The 26,196-nt window shown below is 36.3% G+C and overlaps 1 protein-coding gene across 1 annotated transcript in view; it reads right to left on the reverse strand.

Moving 5' to 3' along the window:
* Positions 1–7,001, reverse strand: part of SEMA3C (semaphorin 3C) — a 179,697-nt gene extending 172,696 nt beyond the window's left edge. The window contains exon 1 of the mRNA XM_065883655.1: positions 6,863–7,001. Coding sequence (XP_065739727.1) covers positions 6,863–6,965 — 103 coding nt within the window. The 5' untranslated portion in view covers positions 6,966–7,001. The remainder of the gene's footprint in view (positions 1–6,862) is intronic.
* Positions 7,002–26,196: the final 19,195 nt, after the last annotated feature.

The raw sequence follows: 26,196 nt of genomic DNA on the forward strand, positions 1-26,196 counted from the left end.
CAGTAAATTTTCAGGGTACAAAATCAATATTCAAAATTTGGATGCATTTCTATACACTAACAATGAACTATTAGAAAGAGAAATTAAGAAAACAATTCCCCCTTTATAGTTGCATCAGAAAGAATAAAATACTTTATTTCTATTAATCAAAACCATTTTTGATATTCCAGATAGGAATCATGGATTAGGGCAAAGGATAAAGGGCCAAATGAATGCCGGTGAGCTTGTGCATTATATAAACCTTACCTAGTATCTTTGTCTTACATCACATTGACTAAACTTGAGTCGCATAGCCACTCATACTTGTAAAGAAATTTGGAGGACCAAGACAGCAAGGGAGCATCCCCACTTCTATCATCAATGAAAACACAGACTGCGGCTTTGGAAGACTCCATACACACTACCTCACTGGATCACTAGATAAACTCAGTGAAGTATGTATTCAACACCTACACTGGTGCTATGAATTTTTGAGTGTTAGGATAAAATTAGGATATTATTTTCTGCTCTTACAAAAACCAGCGTCAGGAAGAATGCCTTAAATATTAAACTTTTAGTTGTGCATGGCCCAAGACCAAAGACAGAAGCAGGAGAGACTAATTTACCACAGGAACCATGGAGGAGCTTCTCTTTGTTTTGCTTTGAAAAGCAGGTATGAGAGGAGCTGAGTAAGGCAGGATGACTAAATGTAATGTGCTATCCTGGATGGGATCCTGGAACAGAAAAAGGACGTTAGGTGAAAACTAAGGGGGCTTCCCTGGTGGCGCAGTGGTTGAGAGTCCGCCTGCCGATGCAGGGGACACGGGTTTGTGCCCCTGTCCGGGAGGATCCCACATGCCGTGGAGCGGCTGGGCCCGTGAGCCACGGCCGCTGAGCCTGCGCGTCTGGAGCCTGTGCTCCGCAATAGGAGAGGCCACAACAGTGAGAGGCCCGTGTACAGCAAAAAAAAAAAAAAAAAAAACTAAGGAAATCTTAAAAAATGGACTTTATTTAATAGTAATATATAAATATTGGTCTATTAATTGTAACCAATGTACCATATTAATATAAGATGTTAGCAAGAGAAGAAACTAGGTGTAGGGTATATGGAAGCTACCTGTACTACCTTCTTAATTTTTCTGTAAATCTAAAACTCTTCTAAGAGTAAAGTTTATTTAAAAGGAAAAAGAGAGTAAATACCTAGGAATAAATTTAACCAAAGAGGTGAAAGACCTGTACACTGAAAACTATATACTGAAAGAAACTGAAGAAGAAACATGGAAATGAAAAGACATTCTGTGCCTATGCATTGGAAGAATTAATACAGTTAAAATGTCCATATTACCCAAAGCAATATACAGATTCAATGCAGTCCCTATCAAAATTCCAATGACATCTTTCACGGAAATTGAACAAACAATTCCAAAATTTGTATGGAACCACAAAAGACCCTGAATAGCCAAGAAATCTTGAGAAAGGTGAATAAGGCTGGGATATCATGCACCCTGATTTCAAACTATATTACAAAGTTGTAGTAATCAAAAATGTATGGTATTGGCATAAAAACAGACACATAGGTAAATGTAACAGAACACAGAGCCCAGAAATAAACTCAAGCATACACAGTCAATCATTTACAACAAATAAGCTAACAATATACAATGGGGAAAGGACAGCCTCCTCAATAAATGGTGTTGGAAAAACTGGACAGCCCAATGCAAAAAAAAAAAAAAAAAAATCCAGACTATTATTTTATAGCATACACAAAAATGTACTCCAAATGGATTAAAGATTTAAAAGTAAGACCAGAAACAAAAAACTCTTAGAAGACAACACAGGAAATAAGTTCCTTGACATCAGTCTTGGTGACGATTTTTTGGGTCTGACTCCAAAAGCAAAGGCAACAAAAGCAAATATCAACAAATAGAACTATATCAAAGTAAAAAGCTGCTGCACAGCAAAGGAACCCACCAACAAAATAAAAAGGCAACCTTCTGAATGGGAGAATATATTTGCAAAACATATTATATATACAATAAGGGGTATTACCCACAATATATAAAGGCCTCATACAACTCAATAGCAAAATTACAAATAATTTGACTAAAAAATGGGCAGAAGATATGAATAAACATTTTCCAAAGAGTCATACAAATGGCCAAGGGGCACATGAAAAGATACTCCACATCACTCATCTTCAGGGAAATGCAAATCAAAATCACAATGAGATAGCTCACCTTAGACCACACCTGTCAGAATGGCTACCAACAAAAAGACAAGAAATAAGTGTTGGTGAGATTGTGAAGAAAAGGGAACCCTTGTGCACTGTTGGTGGGAATGTAAATTGCTGCAGCAACTATAGAAAACAGTGGGGAGGTTCCTCAAAAAACTGAAAATAGAATTACCATATGATTCAGTAATTCCACTTCTAGGTATTTATCCAAAGAGAATGAAAACCCTAACTCAAAAGATATATGGGACTTCCCTGATGGCACAGTGGCTAAGAATCCGCCTGCCAATGCGGGGTACACAGGTTCGAGCCCTGGTCTGGGAGGATCCCACATGCCGCGGAGCAAATAAGCCATGCGCCACAACTACTGAGCCCTCGCACCTTAGAGCCCGTGCTCCACAGGAGGGGCCACCGCAACGAGAGGCCCGCGCACTGCAATGAAGAGTAGCCCCCGCTCACCCAACTAGAGAAAGCCTGTGCTCAGCAACAAAGACACAACGTAGCCAAAAATAAAAAATAAATAAAATAAAATAAATTAAAAAAAAAAAGATATATGAACACCCAAGTTCATTGCAGCATTATTTAAAGTAGCCAAGATATGGAAACAACCTAAGCTTCCGTCAATGAATGAATGGATAAAGAAGATATGGTATGCATATACAATGGAATATTATTCGCCCACAAAAAAGAATGAAATCTTGCTATTTGCAACAACATGGATGGTCCTTGAGGGCATTATGCTAAGTGAAATAAGTCAGACAAAGACAAAAACTGTATGATCTAATTTATATATGGTATCTTAAAAAAAAAAAGTCCAAGCCTTAGATACAGAGTACAGATTGGTGGTTCCAGAGGCAGGGTGTGGAGGGTGGGCAAAATTGGTGAAGGGGTCAAAAGATATAAACTTCTGGGTATAAAATAAATACGTTATGGGGATATAATATATAGCATGGTGACTACAATTAATAGTACTGTATTTGAAAGTTGCTAAGAAAGCAAATCTTAAACTTCTCATCACAAGAAAAATAATTTTTGGAACTTTCTACAATGACATATGGTAACAACCTGTTGCAGTAACCATTCTGCTGTGCATACAAATACCGCATCATTATGTTGTACACCTAAAACTAATACAATGTTATATGTCAATTATATCTCAATAAAAATGTAAACAAAAGAGAAAAGAATATCTCATTTTTAAATAGAAACAATATTTAACACATTTAAAGTAGTCATCAGATTTCATATCTATTCAAATATAGACAATATTTCCATTTTTCTGAAGCTCAGCACCTTTTCTTAAAATTACATGCAACTGATATCTTCTGTCAAATTATGGAGTATTTATTCCTGATTTTGTAAAAGATTACATGCTAAAATTTCTTCTTGATAAAGCAGAATCTTTTCAACAATTATTTCCCTTGTATATTAGCAAGCAAAACAAGTTTTGTCTATTTATATACATAGCCTCGCCTTTCCTTATGACCCTTATTGATCTTAAAGATTTTCTGGAAAAAAAATATACAATAATGTTATGAAATGTGAATTTGTCAAACAATTGGAATTTTTTTCAAGAAAAATTCAACTCAAACAAAAATAATTTGCATGACCGTTTTATTCATTTGAAAAGGTATATGGCAAAAAATAAGAATTATAAAAATTATGAAATGCAATATCTAATAGGAGTCACAGTTCTTTTTTTATTTTTTGTTGCGGTACGTGGGCCTCTTACTGTTGTGGCCTCGCCCGTTGCAGAGCACAGGCTCTGGACGCGCAGGCTCAGTGGCCATGGCTCATGGGCCCAGCCGCTCCGTGGCAAGTGGGATCTTCCCAGCCCGGGGCACGAACCCGTGTCCCCTGCATCGACAGGCGGACCCTCAACCACTGCGCCACCAGGGAAGCCCAAGTCACTGTTCTTTTAACATGCAAGATTTATCTAGCACAAATGTAACTAATTAATAACACCTGAAGTACATTCTCCCATAGTAGTGATGACCATCTGGTTGACCTTGCACTAGATGAATAGGGAAGGCAAATCTGTAAATCATTGTTTCCCAAATGTTATCACCACCACAAGAAGGGATGGAATTTGGATAGGAGAAGAGATCTCTTATTTCACCCACCTTTAAATTGACTGTGATTCTTAATTGGACAGTAAGACAAGACTGGGAGGATTCTTCTAATGTGTCACTCAGAAAATTTTCATTATGAAATAAATGAAAGTATATATCTGTATATATTTAAATTAACATATATTCATATATATGTCAACCTTGTACAAAGTTCTATATTTTGATGTTAAGACTAAACCATTTTGTAAGAAATTTAGTAACCTATTCAGTGCGATACTCAGAGAAGTCATAATAAGATCAAAGAGACACTTTAAGTGATAAGAAATTTGGAACAGGATCTCAAGCAGGTTCACTGTCAAATCTCTTAAGAAAATTAATATGAATTAATGATTAAAATATATACATTTTAACAATTGGTTTTGCTCAAGGTACTTTTCCAATGATACTTTGTCTATTATACAGTTCATTTTTGGAGTTTTTTTGGTATTAATTTAGAAACCGTGGCATTTCATTATGCTTGTTGATATATCTCTTTAAAACAGTATTCAAATTAAGTGAATTCTATCTCTCTAATTATTTCCTAGTAAGACTCTTGGGAAAAATAAAATAGGAATTATAAGACTCTCAGATCATTAGCTTATCTAATCATGCTATATTCTGCATATGTTATAAATTAAAGTATTATTCTATAAGAATCTATTTTGAGATTAAGAGCATTTAAAATTTTAGATATGCAGAATTTTAAAAAGCCCATCATAATTTCTAGTCACTTTGTAAATAGCAGTCACTGTCCTACATGGTATTGAAGTTTGGTTTTAAAAGATTGTATTAATTTCCTCTGTAAAAGGTAAATTGTAATTGTCTTTTCAAACACAGACCTAATGAATTATCTCTACTGACACATTTGTTGTTAATGTTTACATATTTTGGTTTAAGTTTCAGTTCAAAGAAGTTTGATTAGTTTCAAAGTAATAGAGAGAGCAAGTTTAGATACCTCGTCTATGAGACCACTCCATCTTCCTATATGCTGAGAGAAATACAGAAAACTGGGGAGAAATTGTACTGTTCCTTAATGCCTTTCTTTTTTATTTGATTAAGTAATTCATAGTTCTCAACTTAGGAGAAGAGGTGTTGGCAGACTGCAAGATTTGTTAGTAATTAAAAAAAAAAAAAGATACTTCAAAGGTCTGTTTTTCCTTTCTTCCCAACTTAACTGGATAGCCATGGGTTTTTGAGGGGAATGCCTAACTCAGAAGCTAAGGAATCAAGTAGAAGCTCACACACTCTAAGTTCTAAATAAGGCCCCTTCAGTGCTTATGATGACCTTGGGGAAAGCACTTGGTGATTTAAGAAAGAAAGAGAAAAGGATAGCCATTTGAGTGATAAGTGTCAGTCATACTGCTGTTTGACATTCAAGATAGAGTTTCAAAGACATCCTGCTACATAAGGCTTGAGAGTATACTATTTCTCAAATGAATGAAAATATGCCCAGTGACACTGAGGTTTATGCAGAGACAGAGCTGAAAGAAGTAATAAAAATATAAATGACCTGACTGGCAGGATGATCTTCCTGCCTGATCCATTTCTTTCTTTCTTTCTTTCTTTTTTTTTTTTTTTTGCGGTACGCGGGCCTCTCACTGTTATGGTCTCTCCTGTTGGTGGAGCACAGGCTCCGGATGACGCGCAGGCTCAGCGGCCATGGCTCACGGGCCCAGCCACTCCACGGCATGTGGGATCTTCCCGGACCAGGGCACGAACCCATGTTACCTGCATCGGCAGGCGGACTCTCAAACACTGCTCCACCAGGGATGCCCTCTGATCCATTTCTTATTCCATCTGTCCAATTAGTATGCGTTACGTGACTGACCAAAATCATCCATCTACAAGTCATTTGAACTATATACATTAAAGCTCATGCGCACATTTGGCAAACCATACCCTCAGAGGACCATAAGCCTTTCATGTTTGTGAAAATTTGAAATCACACTCGTTTCCCTAAGCTTCTGAAGAGAACATCTGCATACAACAGCAATCAAAATATTGCAATATTTCCGACTATTCTTTTAGGTCCTTTTCAATTAATTAGGAGACTTTGCCAACCTCAGGAACTCCTCATGGAAATAGAAGAAACATCAGTAGAACAATGTATGGAGAGACCAGTTTTGAGCCTAAGGCCCAATATGTATTATAAAAAATTGTAATAATTAAACCTGCATAGCTCTTTCTGCTGATGAGGATTAGCAGTTAAGGGGTGTTCCTCAACAAAGCCAAGTGACTACTAAGATCAAAGGCCTTAGGCTTTGAGTTCTTCACCATCTCCTCATACGTGTGCATGCAAACACAGAAGAAACTTCAAAAAGGGCGGAATATACTTCAAGCATTTTCATAAACAAATGCAAGAGAGGCTTTTGTCTATTAACCAATAATTTAAAATAGCTGTCATCCAAAAAGCTGTCCACTAGATATTTTTAAAGCTAATCAATACTCAATAATATTTTACTGTCTTTAGTAATTTTTGAATCTGGATAAGAAAAAATACTTCAAATAACATTGTCCTCAGAGTGTTTATCAACTTTCTTACCGTCAAATGTTAAGTAAACTCTTGCTTGGGGCTGAGATGATCCTTTTACACAGGTAGAACAAACAAATACTCCAACCAAGACCCAAATTGCCTGGAATGCCATTTCTTCAGATTTACAAGTTAATATCCAAGGGAAAATACCTTTAAAATAAAGATAACAAGTTTGTTATATTTCACTTCACATTTTAGGAGCACACCCCCCCTTCCCACCACACATGCAAAACCAGCAATCTAGACAGAGCACTCTATTCACAAAAGACACAGCTGAACTTTTACAGTCATGCAAACAGTAGGAGGTGCTGTGACTGTTTCTTAGATGTGAAAATTTGGATTTGATTTCATTTGTGTCTGGAAGTCTTTGTTAAAAGTGAAATTATTTCATCTTCCAGCAAAATAATGCTAATATTAAACAAGGCAGCCAGGAAAAAGTTACTGATTCCCAAAGGAAAAGCCAATATTTAAACTTATTTTTCGCTTTAAAAAACACATTACATTGAAAAGACTTGAGAATGGTGCAAATAGGTATTAGTGGATGAAAACTTCTTTTGCTACCATAAATATAGTAGCAGTAGGAAAATCCCACATGAACATTCACTTCCACACACTCATTAGCTCTTTTGGAGTAACCATCTCTGAAATGATATTTCTACACAGAGATCTACTAGTGCTCAATCCTTGATCACTGGAATTAGTTATCTGCCAGTTTATACAGATGACCATACAGCTGTTAAATGATGTAGATGACGTAACCATGGATTTGTGCCAAATTCAAACCAATGACTTAGTGGTGAGCAATCCAGTGAACCATATATCCCTCAATGCATATTTAAAATAAATCGACTAGAAAATGGGCTGTCAAAATGTCAAAAGATAAATCAGAGAGACAGGTATTACTGTTTGAAACTATAGCTATAAAATTGACACATGCTATTAACTAATGTCTGAATAACAAAGATCAGGTAATGTGTAACTTCATATCTATAGGAGCTCTAGTGGCCACAATATGCAAAATAAACTCAGGACCATAAAAGAAACCCCATCATTTTGAATCTACCACAATTATACAATAAGATGACATGACAGAGTTTAATCTAGAAATTTATTTTTACAGGTTACAACAATACTGATCTTCAATATTATGTGGCTTTTAAAATTAAAATTTTACCACTAATTTTATTCAATAAAGAAATGTCACTAAAATTTGAAAAGTAACAGAAGCAATAGAAAAGCTTTAGTAATACAGAAGCAAAGGAACAATTAAACCGAACATGCCATTGTAAACAAAAATTATAAGCTGATTTCCTAGGTGGTATATATGTTATAAGAGGCAGAAACAAAATTGCATGCTTCTTTTACCACACAGATGGAGGAAACCCTAGAGATGTTTGTGTTGGTAATTTTCAAAAGAAACACTTTCTTCCTGCTTCCACAACCTCTTCACCTTGTCATCCCTAAATTAACTTAGAAGAAAATTGATTTTATAGGGTGACTTTCCCTTAGTAATTTACTCCCTGGTTTTGTTGACTTTATGTATAAAGACCCCCACACACAAAGCTATAAATATGCCTAAACTTTGTCTCTTTATTAAGCAGGCTGATAATAATCACGAATTTCTACATATTGCTATTAACAATATCTTATCTGATATGCCTCCGCGAGAGCTACATATGCCACAAATTGCAAAGAATAATATTGGAGATGAAATGACAGGTCAAGTGGAGTGAGTATACAGAGCAATGTGATTTCAAGCCAACCTAGAGCTGAGAAGGGACTGAAAGCCAAGTGTCTCATCCACGCCCCCGCCCCTCATATTTTATGACTTCTTCCCTTTAACTCAAACACTTAAGACATGCTGCTTGTTGTTTTCACTTGTACTGATTGAACACTAATAACACGTAAGAAAAGGACTCTTTTATAAAATCCTCTCGAGTAATTTTGCCTTAGAAGGCAGGGAAATACTCAGCTTTAAACTCTCCGCAGGTGTCACAACCTAAAGAAACAATTCCAGCCGGGCTCTCAGCAAGGGAAACACTTCCATGACAAACTGCATGCGCTCTTAAGAAAATATCCAGACCTGAGCACACTGATATGTGAAAAGTCTATACCCAGACCCAAAAGTTATATTTTTCTAAATTTGTAATGCTGAAAACAACGAATCCAGCTTACCGATGTGGGACGAGATCAGCACGGAAAAGTCAATTTGCTACAGGTTTGGATCCGCGTGTTTGTAGTCCTTTTCCCCAAAGACCGTAAATTCTAGGGCGTCCCAGAGGTGAAATTCTTTCTTCCCGGTCCTCTGAGTTTCTTTGTAAAGGAATCCTCAGCGTTGCAGTGGCGCGGCACCGGGAGCCCTGCTCTGTGTCGCTCAATCAAGCACTATGAAGTGAATGGAAAGTGGCCGGCGCATGGGGCGAGCGCTCGGGTGTCCGATTACAGCGACGCGGCGCGCGGCTCTGGCTGCCCCAGCGCGCCGCCCAGCCGGCTCGCTTCACCCGCCCAGCACACTCGGCCGCATCTCCACCCGCCGCGAGGCCCCACCCAGAGCGCGCCCGCGAGAGGGTGGCAGGGAGCCGCCAGGGCGGGGCCGACCCCAGGACAAGCCGCCCTAGAGATACAGGAATGCGCCGCAGCAGTCTGGGGGGACGAACTGAACACCTCTGCTGCTTTCGCGCTCTGCAGTGGAGTGAACAACTTAACAGGGTGTGCTCCAAGGTTTTTGTTTGTTACCGGCTGCTCTTGGAAGGCATTCAAGATTAAGCTTGGCCTTAAATATCAAAGTGCAAAGCAGCTTTTGCAAGAGAAGGATCACTAAATCCTTTTAAGGCAAAGAGATGCGTTTTTAAAAGGGCACGAGTCTCGTTCTTTTCCCGTAGAAAATTTTCTAAAACCGGTCGAGATAAACCAACAGCCTCATCGCAGATGTTTATCCTTTTAATGGGTATTGTTTCCTATTGTTTCCTTAATGTCCGAAAGGCAGTAACTCTGTTGACCTCACCACGTTGACTCATAATACAGTACTCTACCTCCACCCTCCCAGATATTACCAAAACATAATTACAAGAAATTATTTCACAGTTTTGTAAAGGAAGGCTGTTCTGAACTATGCCAGCAGATAGAGGTTTACAAATCTAGGCCTCAGGGGGTATATTTCAGCACTACTTTCAGATAAACTTGTTAAACTCTGGAATGACTTTGATGTTTAAGTGAAAATTATTTCTCCGGATCACAATGAGCTACATACTTGAACTTCGGGAGAAATGAGCTTCGGCCTCCATAAAATGAGCAGGTATTTGCTTAAAAATCACTGTGGGCTACAGCCCAGCAGATGTCACTATACAGAGGGAACATGGAGTGTAATTTCTCCACCTTGTTCCTCATAATTTTCTTTATGAAGTAAAGCAGATCACTAAATTCTTATAAACTATCATAGAAAACACTTCTGAAAGTGCAAAATCTTTAATGGAGTGGGACAGCTGAACTAAATCTCAGGTAGGAAGAAGTGAAGAAGTGATTAAGACATCTTTCATGTATCTAAGCACCACTTGTTATGTCGACATAAGTCATGTCCCTAACTCTTTCTGTATAGCTGAGATATGAAGGGATCATGTCAAATAAGAATGCAAATTTAAGTGTTCAAAAATTATATTCCAGGGCCAATATTATCTTTAAACACAACTATGTTTATGAAAGAAATTTCCAATTCAGTGGATGTGTTCTTTTAAAAAAATCTAATACAGTTAAATTATTTTTTGTGATAATTAGTGCAATAAAAATGTGAGTAGCTCCTTGACATAAGTTTGTAATAATGAATTTAACCCCCAAAACATCTGACAGTATCAAAAAACCAGATGCAAACATGAGTAAGCACTATGCATGGTTTTCTCTGAAATACTTCTGACACTGATTAAGACCCAAGTTATACTGACCACTATTATCTTCCTACTGATGCCTGAGTCAGCATTTGTAAATTAGGAAGACAGGGAATAAGTCATTAAGAAAGAAGAATGCTGTGAGCTTTAACAAATTATGTAATTCTTAATTTCAAAATGTGGAGTCATTAGGCACCGATTAATCTGTAAATCTATGTAAAGTAGAATATATTTACACATTTATTTTTCAGTTTCAGGGAACTGAGATGAAGAAATGCAAGGTAAAATGCATGTCAAATGGTGTTTTTACAGGGGAGTTTACTACCAAACTCAATTTATAAAAACCCAAAGCATTATGTCAGTCTCTCATATATACTCAAAAGGCTTTAAGAAAGTGTGACAAATAGTTTAGATTTAACTACAGTCTATGAAACCTGTGCTGTGATTCCCTCTATCTTTCTTGAATAAACTTCTTTTCTATGCATTTAATTGAATTGTGTGCCTAGTACTGAGATACTGAATGCTATTTGCTTAGTACTCAGACATTTACCATTGGCCGCACCTCAAAATAAGTCATGAAAATATTGATAGGCATTAGCCAAGGCAGATTCAAGCACAAGAACGCAATTACTTCTCATGTTTGATTGAAACTTGGGCCATATAGTGAAATTTTAAGAGTGGCACTAAGTTCCCATAGCAAGATTTATCTCTGCTCCCCTTTCTCCAAACTGCTTAGGAGCCTAAAACACCTTGACAGGACTTATATAAGAAACATTGCTGGCCAGTGCTACTTTTCTCCCATGTAGTCTTTGACTCTTACAGGTGGGAAAGTCCTTACAGGTGGGAAACAACATGAGCTAATTGTGTAAGCTAATTTGGGAAAGGTGGACACTACATGGATGTACAAGAGTAATGACACAATTAAATTTCGAGGCTACTAATTACAAATTTTGCCCTCATCAAAATGTCTTGGGAAAAAATATCCAAGTTAAAATACTAGAATCACTCTCATTGAGATGTTATAGAAATGTTATAGAACCTTGTACACTGAAGTTTCTCTATTGAAGTATAGTGACTTTATTTTTTAATATTTTATATTTTTGGTGGTCCTAAAAAATACTATTTAACTTAAACTCTTGGACTGATTTTGAGTAATGTACTCATCTTTTTTTTTTAATGAGTTGTACAGCTATGAATTCTCTTATTTCAAATTTAAAGAAAACAGATCATTTTCAGATTTTCTCCATCATACAGATAACCTATATAAATAAACTTTACCTCGAGAATCTCAGTCCTTCAGAGATTGAAAGTTGTCCTCTTATTAATTATAATTAGTATTTGTCACAGGAGAAGATAGTTCATGTATATTCTAGTCATTTTGCATATTATATGAACAGCATTCTTAAATGAAGTTACTATTTTACATATGAGAACATTGAAGGTTTGCCCAAAGTCACATGGATAGTAAATATTGGACTAGAAAGAGAAACTGGGCATGACTGACTCATCATTTCATTTTTTTCAATATGAACCTGAGCAACGGTTACACTTGCTTCTCTTTAATTCTCCTCTCCGCTTTACCTCTCCTCTCTCCTATCTTCCTCCTTTTCTCAAATCAGATGACAGCCTTTTAAACCTCCTGAACTATATCTTTAGAAAGTTTGTACTTCAAATGGTTATTTACATTGTTCACGTCAGCCTTACTTCTCCTTGGTTTACCTTAGTTGGTCTGAGAGCAAGCCGGTCAAACAGGTCTGCTCTAGAAATCTGTTGTGGAATTGCTATCTGCATGGATGATAGGCTTTAGTATTTCCTCTATTAAAATCATTCCTTATTTTTCAATAAGATGAGTGTATCTCTATTTTCATTCTTAACCCATTGCTAATCTATATCCCTGACCCTTGATCTCCTTCTTTTTTGATATGTACTAGACCCTAGGTTTCTCAAATTGTACAGTCCCTGGCACTGAACAAAATAAACTGGTGACAGTGGTTTGCACTGGAGAGGGAAACTGGCCAGAAAGAGAATTTTTGTTGTTTTCCCCTTTTTGCCTTTAATTTTAAACCAGATGAATGTATAAGCTTTTACAAAATTTGAAATTTAATTCTTCAACGTTACTTTAAATACCTTTGAACTTCTCAAACACAATAAAGTGCTGTATTTCCCAACTCAACCAAAATAAGAGCATGTGACCTCTAATGTCTATGTATTATCGTATTTCAAATGTAAAATTAGAATAGTAAGGAATTTCAGTAGTAGGAGCCTGTTAGTGATTTTATTTTATTCTTTATATGCACATGACAAAGTTGTAAGAGAGTGTTGTGATCACTCACACTTTCATCACAGGGGTAAAATGTGAACTCTGTTTTGTCCGTATTGGAATATTTCATGGGAAACCTCATGAGGGGAGTAGTATCTGTCTTTGAGATTAACTATCAATATAAATAATTGCAGTTGCAAAGTAAGTGATAGTTACTTAATAATGTTTGTTAATTGAATATATGCACACACACCCACAGTCAGACTTCTTTTAAGGAAGGCAAACTGCTTTGATGGCTCTATTGTATCTAAATCTCTCTTTCTCTTTACCTGACAGTATAAAACCCTTTCCCATATCTATTCTCACAGGAGAGCTAAGAGAGGCCCATGGAAGTGCCTCTGATTGTCATATGTGTGTAAGGAGGCTCAAAAATAATAGCCAGCTGGAGCAATGAATTCAGGACTGTTAGTTACGGCTAAATTGACTCCCATCTACAGCCCTTCAGCCTGGTCAAAGGCCTTTTCCATGCCATCTTCAGATTTTACTATTTTTCTATTATTCATGGACTTTAAGTGGTTGATTAGAAAGTAGAATATTAAATTGTGTAAACAACTTTCACATCCTAGCAGAGGCATTCTCGTAATGAAAATCATATGACCAAGTCTTCTATACCAGTGATTTCTAGGAGACAGAGAAGACTGTGAGGTAAATTTAAAAAGCATCAACTACTACTTATTATACTTATTTAATTTTAGTCATGATACTTAATGCTTTGAAATTTCAAGTGACATCTAATAACTTTAAAGAAGGATATACAATTTTCATTTTTTAACAAATGCAACACAAGATATGCAGCTCGGGGTACATTTCAGTGAAATATTTTTCCTTTGATGGATTGTGTCTGTTGCAATGGGCTCACTGAATTTTAGACGAGAAGTGTACCAGAGGGGAGTATGATTTAAAAGAGAATATGTTATTTAATAGATATCTTACAAAGAGTATTTCTTTTAATATCCATAACACTCCTAAAAGGAAGGTATAAGTATTGACATTATGCAAACAGGAAAGCCAGTGCAAAAATCTGAGTCACCTTCTCCTACCTGGGCCCTATCCCTAGGCAATGAATTAAGATCTGCCTGTGCCCGAGTCCACACACTTCCCACTTTCTACTACCATTGGTACATTAGTCCAGTCCAGTAAGTAGGAAAAGGCAGTGGAGACCTTTACCTTTCCTCCTAGGCTATTTAGGTCCTGAAGAAGGTTTTCTGTTTTTGTTGGATACTAAACACTACCTCACAGATCTGAGTTGTAAATGCAGACGTCTTATTATCACCATGAAATTATAGACAGTTTCAGAGCAAAATCACTGTCTATTTCTCCTTCGTATCTTTAGAATAGCTAGAACTGAGATGATTAATGAACAGCCTTGAAATACAGATGGAGAAGGATTTCAGGGAATATGGGTGGAAGAGAAGAGGGAATCAATAATAAATTGGCTAGGTAAAAGACCACACAATTATAAAACAAAAATTCATGCATATTCTTTTTATCATCCATCCAAGGGCACATTTATAGTTATATAAATTGGTTCTCTTCCCTTATGTCTGTTTTGTTACTTATGCAAATCAGTAAATGCCAGTCCAGAAACAAATTTGCACAGTGGATTCAGCCTGAGTAACATGAGGTTCATGGATATCAGGGAAGGTCAAATCTGATTATTACAAGTCACAGGTTACCTGTTATGCCAAATGTCACCAGGGTTACTGAGCAGTCTTTGGTTCATTCACTGAGGATAATGTTCCAGCTTATTTTCATGGCTTAGACCTTCCCTTTCACTGACTGAAAGGTCCAGGGTCCAGGTTAAACCCTCATCCCCTCTCATCCATTCCTTCCCCTGGCACCTTAAACTTCTGTGCATCAAATGCCTCACCTTACAATTCTTTGACCACACCATACCTCCTCACACTTCTGTGGTTTTGTACACCATTTCCTCTGTTTTCCCCCATCTCACCCACCTTTTAAATTTTTTCTCATTCATTGAGACTCACCTCAAATAAATCCTCTCTGTTGAATGTTCCTCTGCTACAATCCTAGGCAAAATTAGTCAAGTCCTTGATGTTATATATAAAGTGGTAACAATATTAATTTTGATGTCAAATAGATTTTGATTTAAATTTTTGATACCTAACTTACTATTTTGAGTATTGTTTGATTTCCAGTTTTATTTTTGTTATTTGTAAAATGAGAATTATACCAACTACTGTTAGGTTGATGGTTAATTAGATACTATAATGTATGATACCTCTCTCTATTGTATTCCCATAAATTTGTTTATCCCTCTGCTGTATACTTACTTAGTGTTACAATCATGTGAAAATGTTCTCCATTAACTCCCACTACCACAGGAAAGGACATAGGACTCTAGACATTTTGTAGCCAGAAGCAAAGCCAAGTCGTGGCACACAGTGACTGCTGGATAAATGGTTACTCAATTAACTAAACCGAACTTTTTTTTTTTTTTTCTTTGTGCTACGCGGGCCTCTCACTGTTGTGGCCTCTCCCATGAGGGCCGGAGCACAGGCTCCGGACGCGCAGGCCCAGCGGCCATGGCTCACAGGCCTAGCCGCTCCGCGGCATGTGGGACCTTCCCGGACCAGGGCACGAACCCATGTCCCCTGCATCGGCAGGCGGACTCTCAACCACTGCGCCACCAGGGAAGCCCTAAACCGAACTTTTGAAATGATAGTGTTGCATTTCAATACATGCAGTTTCTTACCAGCTTAAGTAACCACTTTCCAAGGTTCATAACTTTACTCCCAGAGTAATTATGTTTGTATTTTCCCCTTCAGGCCACATTTGAATTTTAATTTGCATTTGTAAAAGCTGTGAACTGTAAAAACATTTGAACTGGCTTGATTCTTGATAATCAACTGTTATAGGAACAGGTGGTGTGAATTAATTAAAATTTTTAAATTTGAGCTTTAAAATTAAAATTCAGAAAACATGTTCTGAGCTCTCTGTTTAAAAATTTAAAACAAGGTTGTGTGAAACTCTTATCACATTAAACAAAAAATAAGAGCATGATTAAAAAGAAACCAGTAGCAGCAATTCTTGGCATAGAAAGGGAAAAATTATCTATTTCCATTAATTGAATATAATTTTGTTTCTTCTCATGTTTCACTCTAGAGGTGTTTCATTCTACCTTTCTTCTACCAAGGTCTTAATTTGAAACAACAAGAACATAATCTTTTAAGAATTAAATTTAAAATATTCTATAGATTTCCACCCCAATTTTTTTTTTTACTTTATTTTTTTTTTTTCCAGTATGGAGGCCTCTCACTGTTGTGGCCTCTCCCATTGCGGAGCACAGGCTCCGGACGCGCAGGCTCAGCAGCCACGGCTCACGGGCCCAGCTGCTGCGCGGCATGTGGGATCTTCCCGGACCGGGGCACGAACCTGCATCCCCTGCATCGGCAGGCGGACTCTCAACCACTGCGCCACCAGGGAAGCTCTTTTTTTACTTTTAAGATATATACCATTTAACATAATATCATATATTAAAAATTTGGGGTTATCTAATGCATTAATAATAGCATGAGTTTTAAAACCTTGCTTTACCAAAGGGTTCTTCAATTTATCCAAAAGATTTCTTTAGTTAGCGAATTCTCTGAATGCATTCATGTTAAAAAATGTATATATCAATTTTCAGAAAATATCTATGGTTTAAATGAAGAGTTACAAAAAATATCACCAATAATACCAATTCAGTTTTAAAATTCTATGATGGGTAGAATAATGCAAAACTTTTAAAATTATAAGCGTATTACTTCAGGAACATATGGTATATTATTTGTATTTATCTACAGCAAATCCATATCAACTAGAAAAAAAAGCATTTATACTTCATGATAATAGAAAATATGAAAATTTTACAAAAGTAAACCTTATTGAGAGACATTGAGCTCCAGCCATAGAATTAAGTGCTAGGGTTGGGTATATTTCTACCAATCCCTTAGAAAGTATAAATGTGCACCTGTAACCCTGGAAAATTCATTACATGGGTAAGATTTTATCTAGAGAACTTTTCTTTTCAAAATGAACCATTTCTCTTCCTGGATTTAAAAAGCCCACCTCCCCTATCCCCATACATATCCATATATTTTGAAGAAGTGTCATATTAAAAGTTTCTAGGAATATTCTGACCCTGGGTCTACAAAGTTTAAGAACAAACACTAAAAGATACTATAATTCTATTACAACATAGATATACTGAAGCCATGACCTCAATTTTGAAAGTACGAATTAGAATTAAGCATCCAGTTATTGATGTTGTCATTTGTCTAGGTATGTATGTATAGACCCATTGGAAAGGTTTCTAAAAGGCAGCAATTTTTGATAGAAAATATTTCATTATTTGACTTACATTGAATTTAAGTCTCTTGAGTGCACATAAGCTCCTTGGTCACAATATATTGTTTCTCTATGGGATTTATGTTCTTTATATACTTTACCTTTATATATACATACATACCCTGAGGTATGATTTGGTTATATGACACATTAATACAAAATGTGTATGTTTGATTCTTTTAGGCTTTCACTTTGATTTAAGGCACTTTAACTGCCAAATCTTCTGTTGTTTTTATTCTATTTTACATTTCCTCCCTTATCAGACTTTTTTTTTTTTTTTTACTTTAGGATTATTATTTGAATGAAGCCAAAATACGATGAGAGTATCTGCAAATTGAAACACAAGAATTTACTTTTAGTGGAGAATGTAGCCTTTGGCAATATTTTAAACACTGACTGCTGAAACAATGCACGGGCTAATAGTGAAGTTTTGCATGTGCTATGATTTAATCTTCTCAGATTTTGAAGGGCAAACAAATGTCCTTTACTTTTAAAGTTTAACATTTTCCTCATATTTAGACTTGGAAAAAATAATCTGTTCCCTGCTCAGTTTCACCATTTTTAAGTTAAGATCCAAGATCACAGATTGGCATAAATTTAATTGTAAATCTACTTTTCTCAGACATCGCAGCCTGGTAACTAATCAAGTCACATAGATGATCCATATTTTACTGAACTTGTCAAGTTATACAATAGTTTAACCCAAATAAGGTCCTTTACTAGAGTAATAGCTTTTCTCAACATGTTTCTTAAATACTCATACAAATAGACAGCTACCCTGCTACTTACTGTCTCTTTTCTCTTCTAACGCTTCCTCTTCACCCTCATTTTTGAGTCAAAACCCCCATGCCTGCTGTTGAAATATGGATTATCTTTAAAGAAACAAAGTTTTGCTGTGTACAATACCAAAGAGGGTTGGAGGTGGAGGGAAATGCTTTATTTCCCATTTTTGATACTTTCTAACAGAGAGCTATATTAGTTCAGTTTGCATCCTATTGTCCTAAGGAATTTTGCAAGGAATAGCTCTGTTAGCATTTCTAGCTTTTATATTCAGCATATCTTACCTTCCACCTCTCACCTAAGATTTAAAAACAAGGAAAGCGAAGCAAGGAAATAAATCTGAATGAAACACAGGAAAGACAGAAGGTAGTACTCAGAATCTACATCCCCCTCCACCTCTTTTAAGTCATCACTATCTAGCCCTGTTACAACCTACAGGATGTCCTTTTTCTATGCAGGTGATGGCCACATTGTCTTGACTACAGTTTCAATGGCTTTCTGAATTACGCCAGTATCACTTGGGAGGAATTGTGGTTTGAACTGTGTCCCTCAAAAAGGCATGTTGAAGTCTTAACCCCTGTACTTGTGAATGAGACCTTATTTGGAAATAAGGGTCCTTGCAGAGAGAATCAAGGTAGAAGGGGATCATTGGAGTGGGCCCTTAATCCAATATGACTAGTGTCTTTAAAAGAAGGTCATATGAATATGGTGACAGAGATTGGAGTTGTGCTACCACAAACCAAGGAACACCTGGGGCTACCAGAAGTTGGAAGGGACAAGGAAGGATTCTCCTATAGGGAATTCAGAGGAAGCATGTCACTATCGACACCTTGATTTTGAGCTCCTAACCTCAGGACTGTGAAAGAATAAATTTCTGTCATTTTAAGCCACCCAGTTTGTGGCACTTCGTTACACCAGCCCTGGGAACCTAATGTTAAATAGTTTTCTGCTCTGCTCCCTGCACTGTGCTTCTTTCCCCTGAATCATACTACTTGTTATAAATTAACATTCACCAGGGACTCAGACAAGTTCTCTTCTCCCTGAGCTTCAGATTCCTGACTTGTACAATATTATCAGTGATGTTTCCCTCCCATAACTGTGTTGCTTAAGCAAAATAAAAAAACATGAAATATCTAACATGTATAAGAGTCACTATTTCCCTGCTTCACTAATTTCAAACATTTTCTAATTATATGGAATGTAAAATCCTCAATTTCATATTTATTAATGAAAGTCAAGATGTTTCATGTCTTAAAATATTTAACAAAAAATGAAGAAATATTTACAAAAATAGCATTGGATTGCATTAGAGTCAGAGACATTATGATGAACTCATGTTGAGTTTAATATATAAATATGTATGGAAACAGAAACAGCTACAGATATGTATGCATGATGGCTAATTTTATGGGTCAGTTTGGCTGGGCCACTGTGCTCAGATATTTCATCAAACATTATTCTGGATGTTTCTGTGAGAATGATTTTGGATGAGATTAATGTTTAAATCAGTGGACTTTGAGTCAAGTGGATTGCTCTCCATGATGTGGGTAGGTCTCATCCAATCAGTTGAAAGCCTAAATAGAATAAAAAGACTGTCACCCCTCAAGCAAGAAGGAATTCTGCAGCATATGACTATTGGATGTGAACTGCAACATTGGCTCTTCTCTGAGTCTCCTACCTGCTGGGCCATCCTGTAGATTTTGTATTTGTCAGCTCACATAACCACATGAACCAGTTCTTTAAAATAAATCTCTTTCTATGGTACACACATCCTATTGGTTCTATTTTTCTGGAGAACCATGATACAGTATGTACACAGGGGTTAGTATGTATATGTATACTACCTAGCTATATATATTGAGAAGCAATGACATACAATAACAACAAGCACATGTAATACCTTGATTTTGGTTTCAAACACTATTCTCCAATAAAAAGGTACCAGAGCTCCTATTTCTCCAAATAGCTGATTCTAGAACCAGGGCAGAAAGAAATAAAAGACAAACCCCGATCATCTTGTAGCTCCAAAAAGTAAGGAAATGTTAAAAAATGAAAGGATGGGGATACTTCAAAGAGACATGACTAACTTAAAAGAGTTCCCAATGGCCAAAGCTGGAACAATTTGAGCAACAAAATAAAAAACATTATACTGGGTTATAACCTAAAGTATAAAATAAGTATACATGAGTTCATACTGATATAAATGAATGACTGAATAAATAAATAATTGAGGAAGAAGAAACAAGTGTTTCTTCCCAGAGGAATTCCAAATAATATGTGTAGATACTCCACGCTACAAGAGGTAAACAGTAATTCTTGTCTCTATCCTCAGTTAAGGATGGACTAGACTTAATGATTTATTTCCAAAGAATAGAGCATCAAAAGGGGAAATAGTGACTGTAGAGCGGAGAATCATGGAAAACACTACTTTAACCAAGTAATTAAGATTAACACCATGAACGACGTACTCTAGATAGCATGTACTTCTGATATGATATGAAGAGAAGGGCACTTCACTTCTTTTGTATTCTTTCCAAAACCTATAACCACAGTCTAATCGACATTAAACAACAGACAAACCAAGATTAGAAGACATTATGCAGAATACCTGGCCAGTATTCCTTAAGATTGTCAAGGTCATAAAAACAAAGAGAGGACTTCCCTGGTGGCTCAGTGGTTAAGAATCCGCCTGCCAATTCAGGGGACACAGGTTCGAGCCCTGTAAGATCCCACATGCTGCAGAGCAACTAAGCCCGTGCACCACAACTACTGAGCCTGCGCTCTCCAGCCCGTGTGCCACACTACTGAGCCTGTGTACCGCAACTACTGAAGCCTGCACGCCTAGAGCCTGTGCTCCAGAACAAGATAAGCCACCTGAATGAGAAGCCCGCGCACCGCAACTTAGAGTAGCCCCTGCTCGCCACTGCTAGAGGAAGCCCACGCACAGCAACAAAGACCCAATGCAGCCAAAAATAAATAAATAAATTCATTTATTTAAAAAACAAAACAAAAACAAACAAACAAAAAAAGGAGAGGCAGAGAAACTGCCACAAACCAGAGAAGTCTGGGGAGGCCTGACAACTAAATGCAATGTGCTACCTTGGATTGGATCTGGAATATAAAGAGGACATTAATGAAAAACTTGGTGGAATCCAAATAAAGTCTACAGTTCAGTTAACAGTAATATATCAATGTCAGTTTCTTAGTTCTGATAAATGTACCATGGTAATGTAAAATGTTAATGGGGGAAACTGAGCAAGGGTATGTGAACTCTGTACTCTCTTTGCCACTTTTCTGTAAATCTAAAATTATTACAAAATAGAAAGTTTATTTTTTAAAAAGTAGCACCAATTTTAAAAGTAAATAGTAGAGATGGACTTATAATTCTCTGGCCAGTTCATCTCTTCCTCTATTCCTGTTCTCCACTTTTAGACATATATAAAGGTCTATGCTAATATTTCTTACATAATTTTAGAGACGATCTTTTGTGTTCATGGAATGATAGGTGGAAGCAGAAACTTGTACAATATCTAATTTACTTTCAATCTTCCATCCCTGTAAAAGTGAGATTGCTATCACTTTTTGTTACTTTTAAAATTTTATTTCTGTTATAAATTATATTCTTACACTTTTATTCCTTTTTCCATCTACAATAGTCAATATCTCCTGAATCCTCATTTTGTAAGATTTGCATGTTATTATCACCCACAGCCTCTCCTCCAGCTCTTCTCTAACTTCTTCTCTCTAGTCACTTGAGCATTTTCTTATATATTGTCAAGGTTGGTTATACCATATTCTGTTCCATAACAATAAGTAACCTTTCTGCTCTATCTATAGCTTAGTTTTAAAATTGAAAGGCAATATGAGGTATTTTTTATTCATGTTCATCTAAATAGTGTTTACCATGGAACTGTGTCATACTGTGATAACATTTTCTTTTCTATATAGTTTTTTTTTTTTTTTTTTTTTTTTTGCGTTACGTGGGCCTCTCACTGTTGTGGCCTCTCCTGTTGCAGAGCACAGGCTCCGGACGCGCACGCTCGGCGGCCATGACTTATGGGCCTAGCCGCTCCGCGGCATGTGGGATCTTCCCCGACTGGGGCATGAACCCGTGTCCCCTGCATTGGCAGGCCGACTCTCAACCACTGCGCCACCGGGGAAGCCCCCTATATCGTTTTATTCATCCTTTCATTCCATCATTTATATCTTTCCTGTAGTTTAAGGTGACTTTCTTTTTTTGTAGCTTTTATCACATTTTTTGTTCTTTAAAATTCTCAAAATAACAAACCTATGAAATCTTTTTTTTCCTCATGAAATAATTCCCTTCTCTCATCTTCTATTCTCCTTCTCCAATGTGGACTGATTACTGTATAAAACATTCTGGTCCATATCTATATGACTCTTGAGGATTGAATTCTTTATTTTCTAAATTCCATATGTTCATTTCCATTTTTTGGTGTTAGTTTGCTCATTTACTCCTTTTTACTAGAACTCACACTTAAGGAACTGCCTAAAAAAGGGTATGTGGAAAGTATTCTCTCCATATGGTCCAGGATGAAGATTGATCGACTTTGAAGGCATGTACCACTTTCTTCCAGGATTCAATTTTGTTGTTAAGAAGTCTGATGCTAGTTTGAGCATTATTTCTCTATAGTTTAAGCAGTTTGGCCTTATAGGAACTCCTTTTTGTCCTTGCCATACTGAGCTTTTACAACACTTTTCTAAATGTATATCTTTTTCATATACTCTGCTAAGCACTCAATTAGCCCTTTTAATCTGTAGATTTATACTGACATCTTTCAGAAGTGTCTATTAATTTATTTTTAATCCTTTTTGTTGTATTTTCTCTCTTCATGCTTTCTAGAGATTTTTACTAGTTTGATATTCAGTCCCCAGGATTGATCTTCTATGTCTTTTACCTTTTTTATCTTCTTGAGAAATTTCTTTGACTTTATATTTTAAACTTAATTATTTTAGGGGCAATAAATTATTAATTGCTAAGAGATCTTTTTTGTTCTCTGATTACTCTTTGTCATAGAATCTTATTCTTATATTATGGAAGAAATATATTCTTTACAAAAATCTAAGGCCCCTATTAAATTTTTGAATGTTTTATTTTCTTTTGTAAATTATCCATTTCCTTAGGGTCATTTATTCATCTGTTCACTTTGGCTTTTTTACATTTCATACTTTTCTAAACTTTCCTGTCAACTCTAGTTATCCATTTATGTGGACTCATGACTATGAATTTTTTTGATGTGTGAGGTATTTGCTGATTGCCAGACTGTTTAGAATAAGGTCAGAATGTTGTATTGCTACATATTTGGATCCTTAAATCAGAATATAGATAGTCTTATTATAGGGCGGCTAGTTCCTCACATGTTAACAACCTTTAAAAGGTTAATTTTTGATCTCGGAGTTAAAAAGCTGGCTGTCTATATTTAGTTGTGAGAAATGGAGTAGATTAACTATTCCATCTACCTACTGTAAATTAATCTTCACCTTTTATGGTAACTGAGACTTCTGGTTCTGAACTGTCCTGTAAGTTTGTAGCATATATTGACTCTTTCCTCACCCCTGTTGCCTTTTCCTCATATTCTCTAGGCCACAGATTTTTCTATCCTTTTGCAGTAGTACCACTTTGCCATCTGCTTTCTGTCTTCTAGAAACGTGTCAGAAGCTCATGGATAACCCCATTCTGCTCGCTTTGTTGCTGCAAATCACTTTAATGTAAAGTTAAGTGGGGAATTATATAAATACAAATGTTCCATCTACCATTTTGAACAAAGCTTCCCCTCTCCCAATCTTCTTTCTGTTTGGAATTACTGTTCCTCCATCTCATCTCAACATTGGTAAAAATTCTGTTTTGCACTGCGAAGATTTACTGACTAAGGAAAAACAGAATGCCAATAAAATTGCTTTCAGTAGGCCTTGCTTATTAGATGTTGGCTGTTCTAAGAGTTTACTACATAAAAAAAACTAGACAATTATAAAAATGAGATACATTATATGTGGTGTAGAGAAGACTATCTTCTCTCTTGGCCCCAGCTCCTCACCTACTGAATTAAAAAAAAGAAATAGGTCTTCCCTGGTGATGCAGTGGTTGAGAGTCTGCCTGCCGATGCAGGGGACACAGGTGCGTGCCCCGGTCCGGGAGGATCCCACATGCCGCGGAGCGGCTGGGCCCGTGAGCCATGGCCGCTGAGCCTGCGTGTCCGGAGGCTGTGCTCCGCAACGGGAGAGGCCACGACAGTGAGAGGCACGCGTACCGCAAAAACAAACAAACAAACAAACAAAAACTCTGAGCTGTCTGCTAAATTTGATATATTTCAATTTTATACATAAACCCTCTGTTAGAAATATTTTTCATAATTTTATATAACATCTCAATACTATAACCAAACAATATGTTTCAACACTTTCAAGGCATTCGCAGAAACGGTTTTGATACGAGAAAGGAAATCATATCTTGGAATTTGTCCACATAAGTCTTCCTATCTAAGTCCACGTGTGAACTTAAATGGGGCTTCATTATACACTATGCCTTCTAATTTAATAAATCAGTATATAATTAATTAAAAAAAAAGAATATATGTACTAAACACATTCATGTAAGATTTTTCATGCATTCTCTAGTCTTGAAGACTATGTAGGTCTCTACATGCCCTTATAAGGATATTTTTCTTTATCACTAGACAGAATAAGTATCTTCTCATGTGGAGTGGGGCCATGACTTCAATGACATTTTAATGGATTTTAAGTGGATCCTGACCCTGACCTTATCTTATTTGTATGTGACTTTCTGTAAAGCATTAGACCTATGTCCTTTATTCAGTTAAATTATGTGAAGCAAAGCTGGTACATGCAATTCACTTCTTTTGTTCTGCGACAAAACAATATTTGTAAGTGGCTTTTATTCATATGGTGAATTAGTGATAAAATTAGATAGTTATTTTCAATTATGGCATAAAAGACTATTGGGGAGTGAATTTTGGATCAGTGCATTTGAGCTGAATATTCCATTTGATGTCATTTCCAATGTCAGGAATGGCCTCTGTCTAATGTATGACCATTTCAGTGAGGGCTATGCCACCTTGTCTTTCTCAGCTTGCGGTGTTTAAAGAGTTTCTTTATGTGACTGCCTGGTATCTTTGAACTATTTATTGTAAAAACCTGGCCATCTTTATATTTTTATGTAAAGTTAAAACCAAGTGTTTATAATTATTGTATTTTGGTTGTGATAATTAATATAACTTTATACAAAATTATCAATAGACACTTTCCTTTATCCAGAAGATTTCTTTAATTTTTCCTCTGGGGAGAAATCATGTATTATCATCTTAAAACCAGTTTTATACTTGATTGAACTAAAATCTGGTCAAAGCACCTTTTATTCCCAAATTATCTGTAATATTTAGAATCCTAGAATTGGAAAGAATCTTTGAGATCATGTTGTCTAATCCATTCTTTATACTTATGGAAACTGAAGCTTGAGGGGACTGGTGAATTGTTAGTATACTAAAACTAATATTCAGCAAAGCCTCAGATCAGATAGAACCATTATGTGTTGGTTACCAGTCCACAGCTCTTTCCATTGCCACTTTGTGTCCACCACACTCCCATACCGCAGTAAATCAGATATTCATTCCTCATTGGCCCAAAGAACTGACATAAATGAGTAAGTATGTCAAAAGCTATTTGTCATTTATCATTGTACAGGAATTCACAGAGTCCTGGTATCACAAAATAAGAAAGATCTTAGGGGTCATCCAACATTATATTACATTACATTATACTAGTGTATATTACATTCTATTCTATTTTATTATAGTGTGTGTTATATGTAATATTACATAGGCTTAATATATTATTTTTGTATTAATTTTATATCCTATGTATACATTTAAATCTTGATTTTTTATTCAATTAAAACTACTTATTCAGTACTTACTATGTAAAAGATATAATGCTTAGAACTTTACATATATTATCTAATTTAATTTTCACAATCACCT

Source organism: Phocoena phocoena, chromosome 9 (assembly GCF_963924675.1).
Source record: "Phocoena phocoena chromosome 9, mPhoPho1.1, whole genome shotgun sequence".
NCBI classification, from domain to species: domain Eukaryota; kingdom Metazoa; phylum Chordata; class Mammalia; order Artiodactyla; family Phocoenidae; genus Phocoena; species Phocoena phocoena.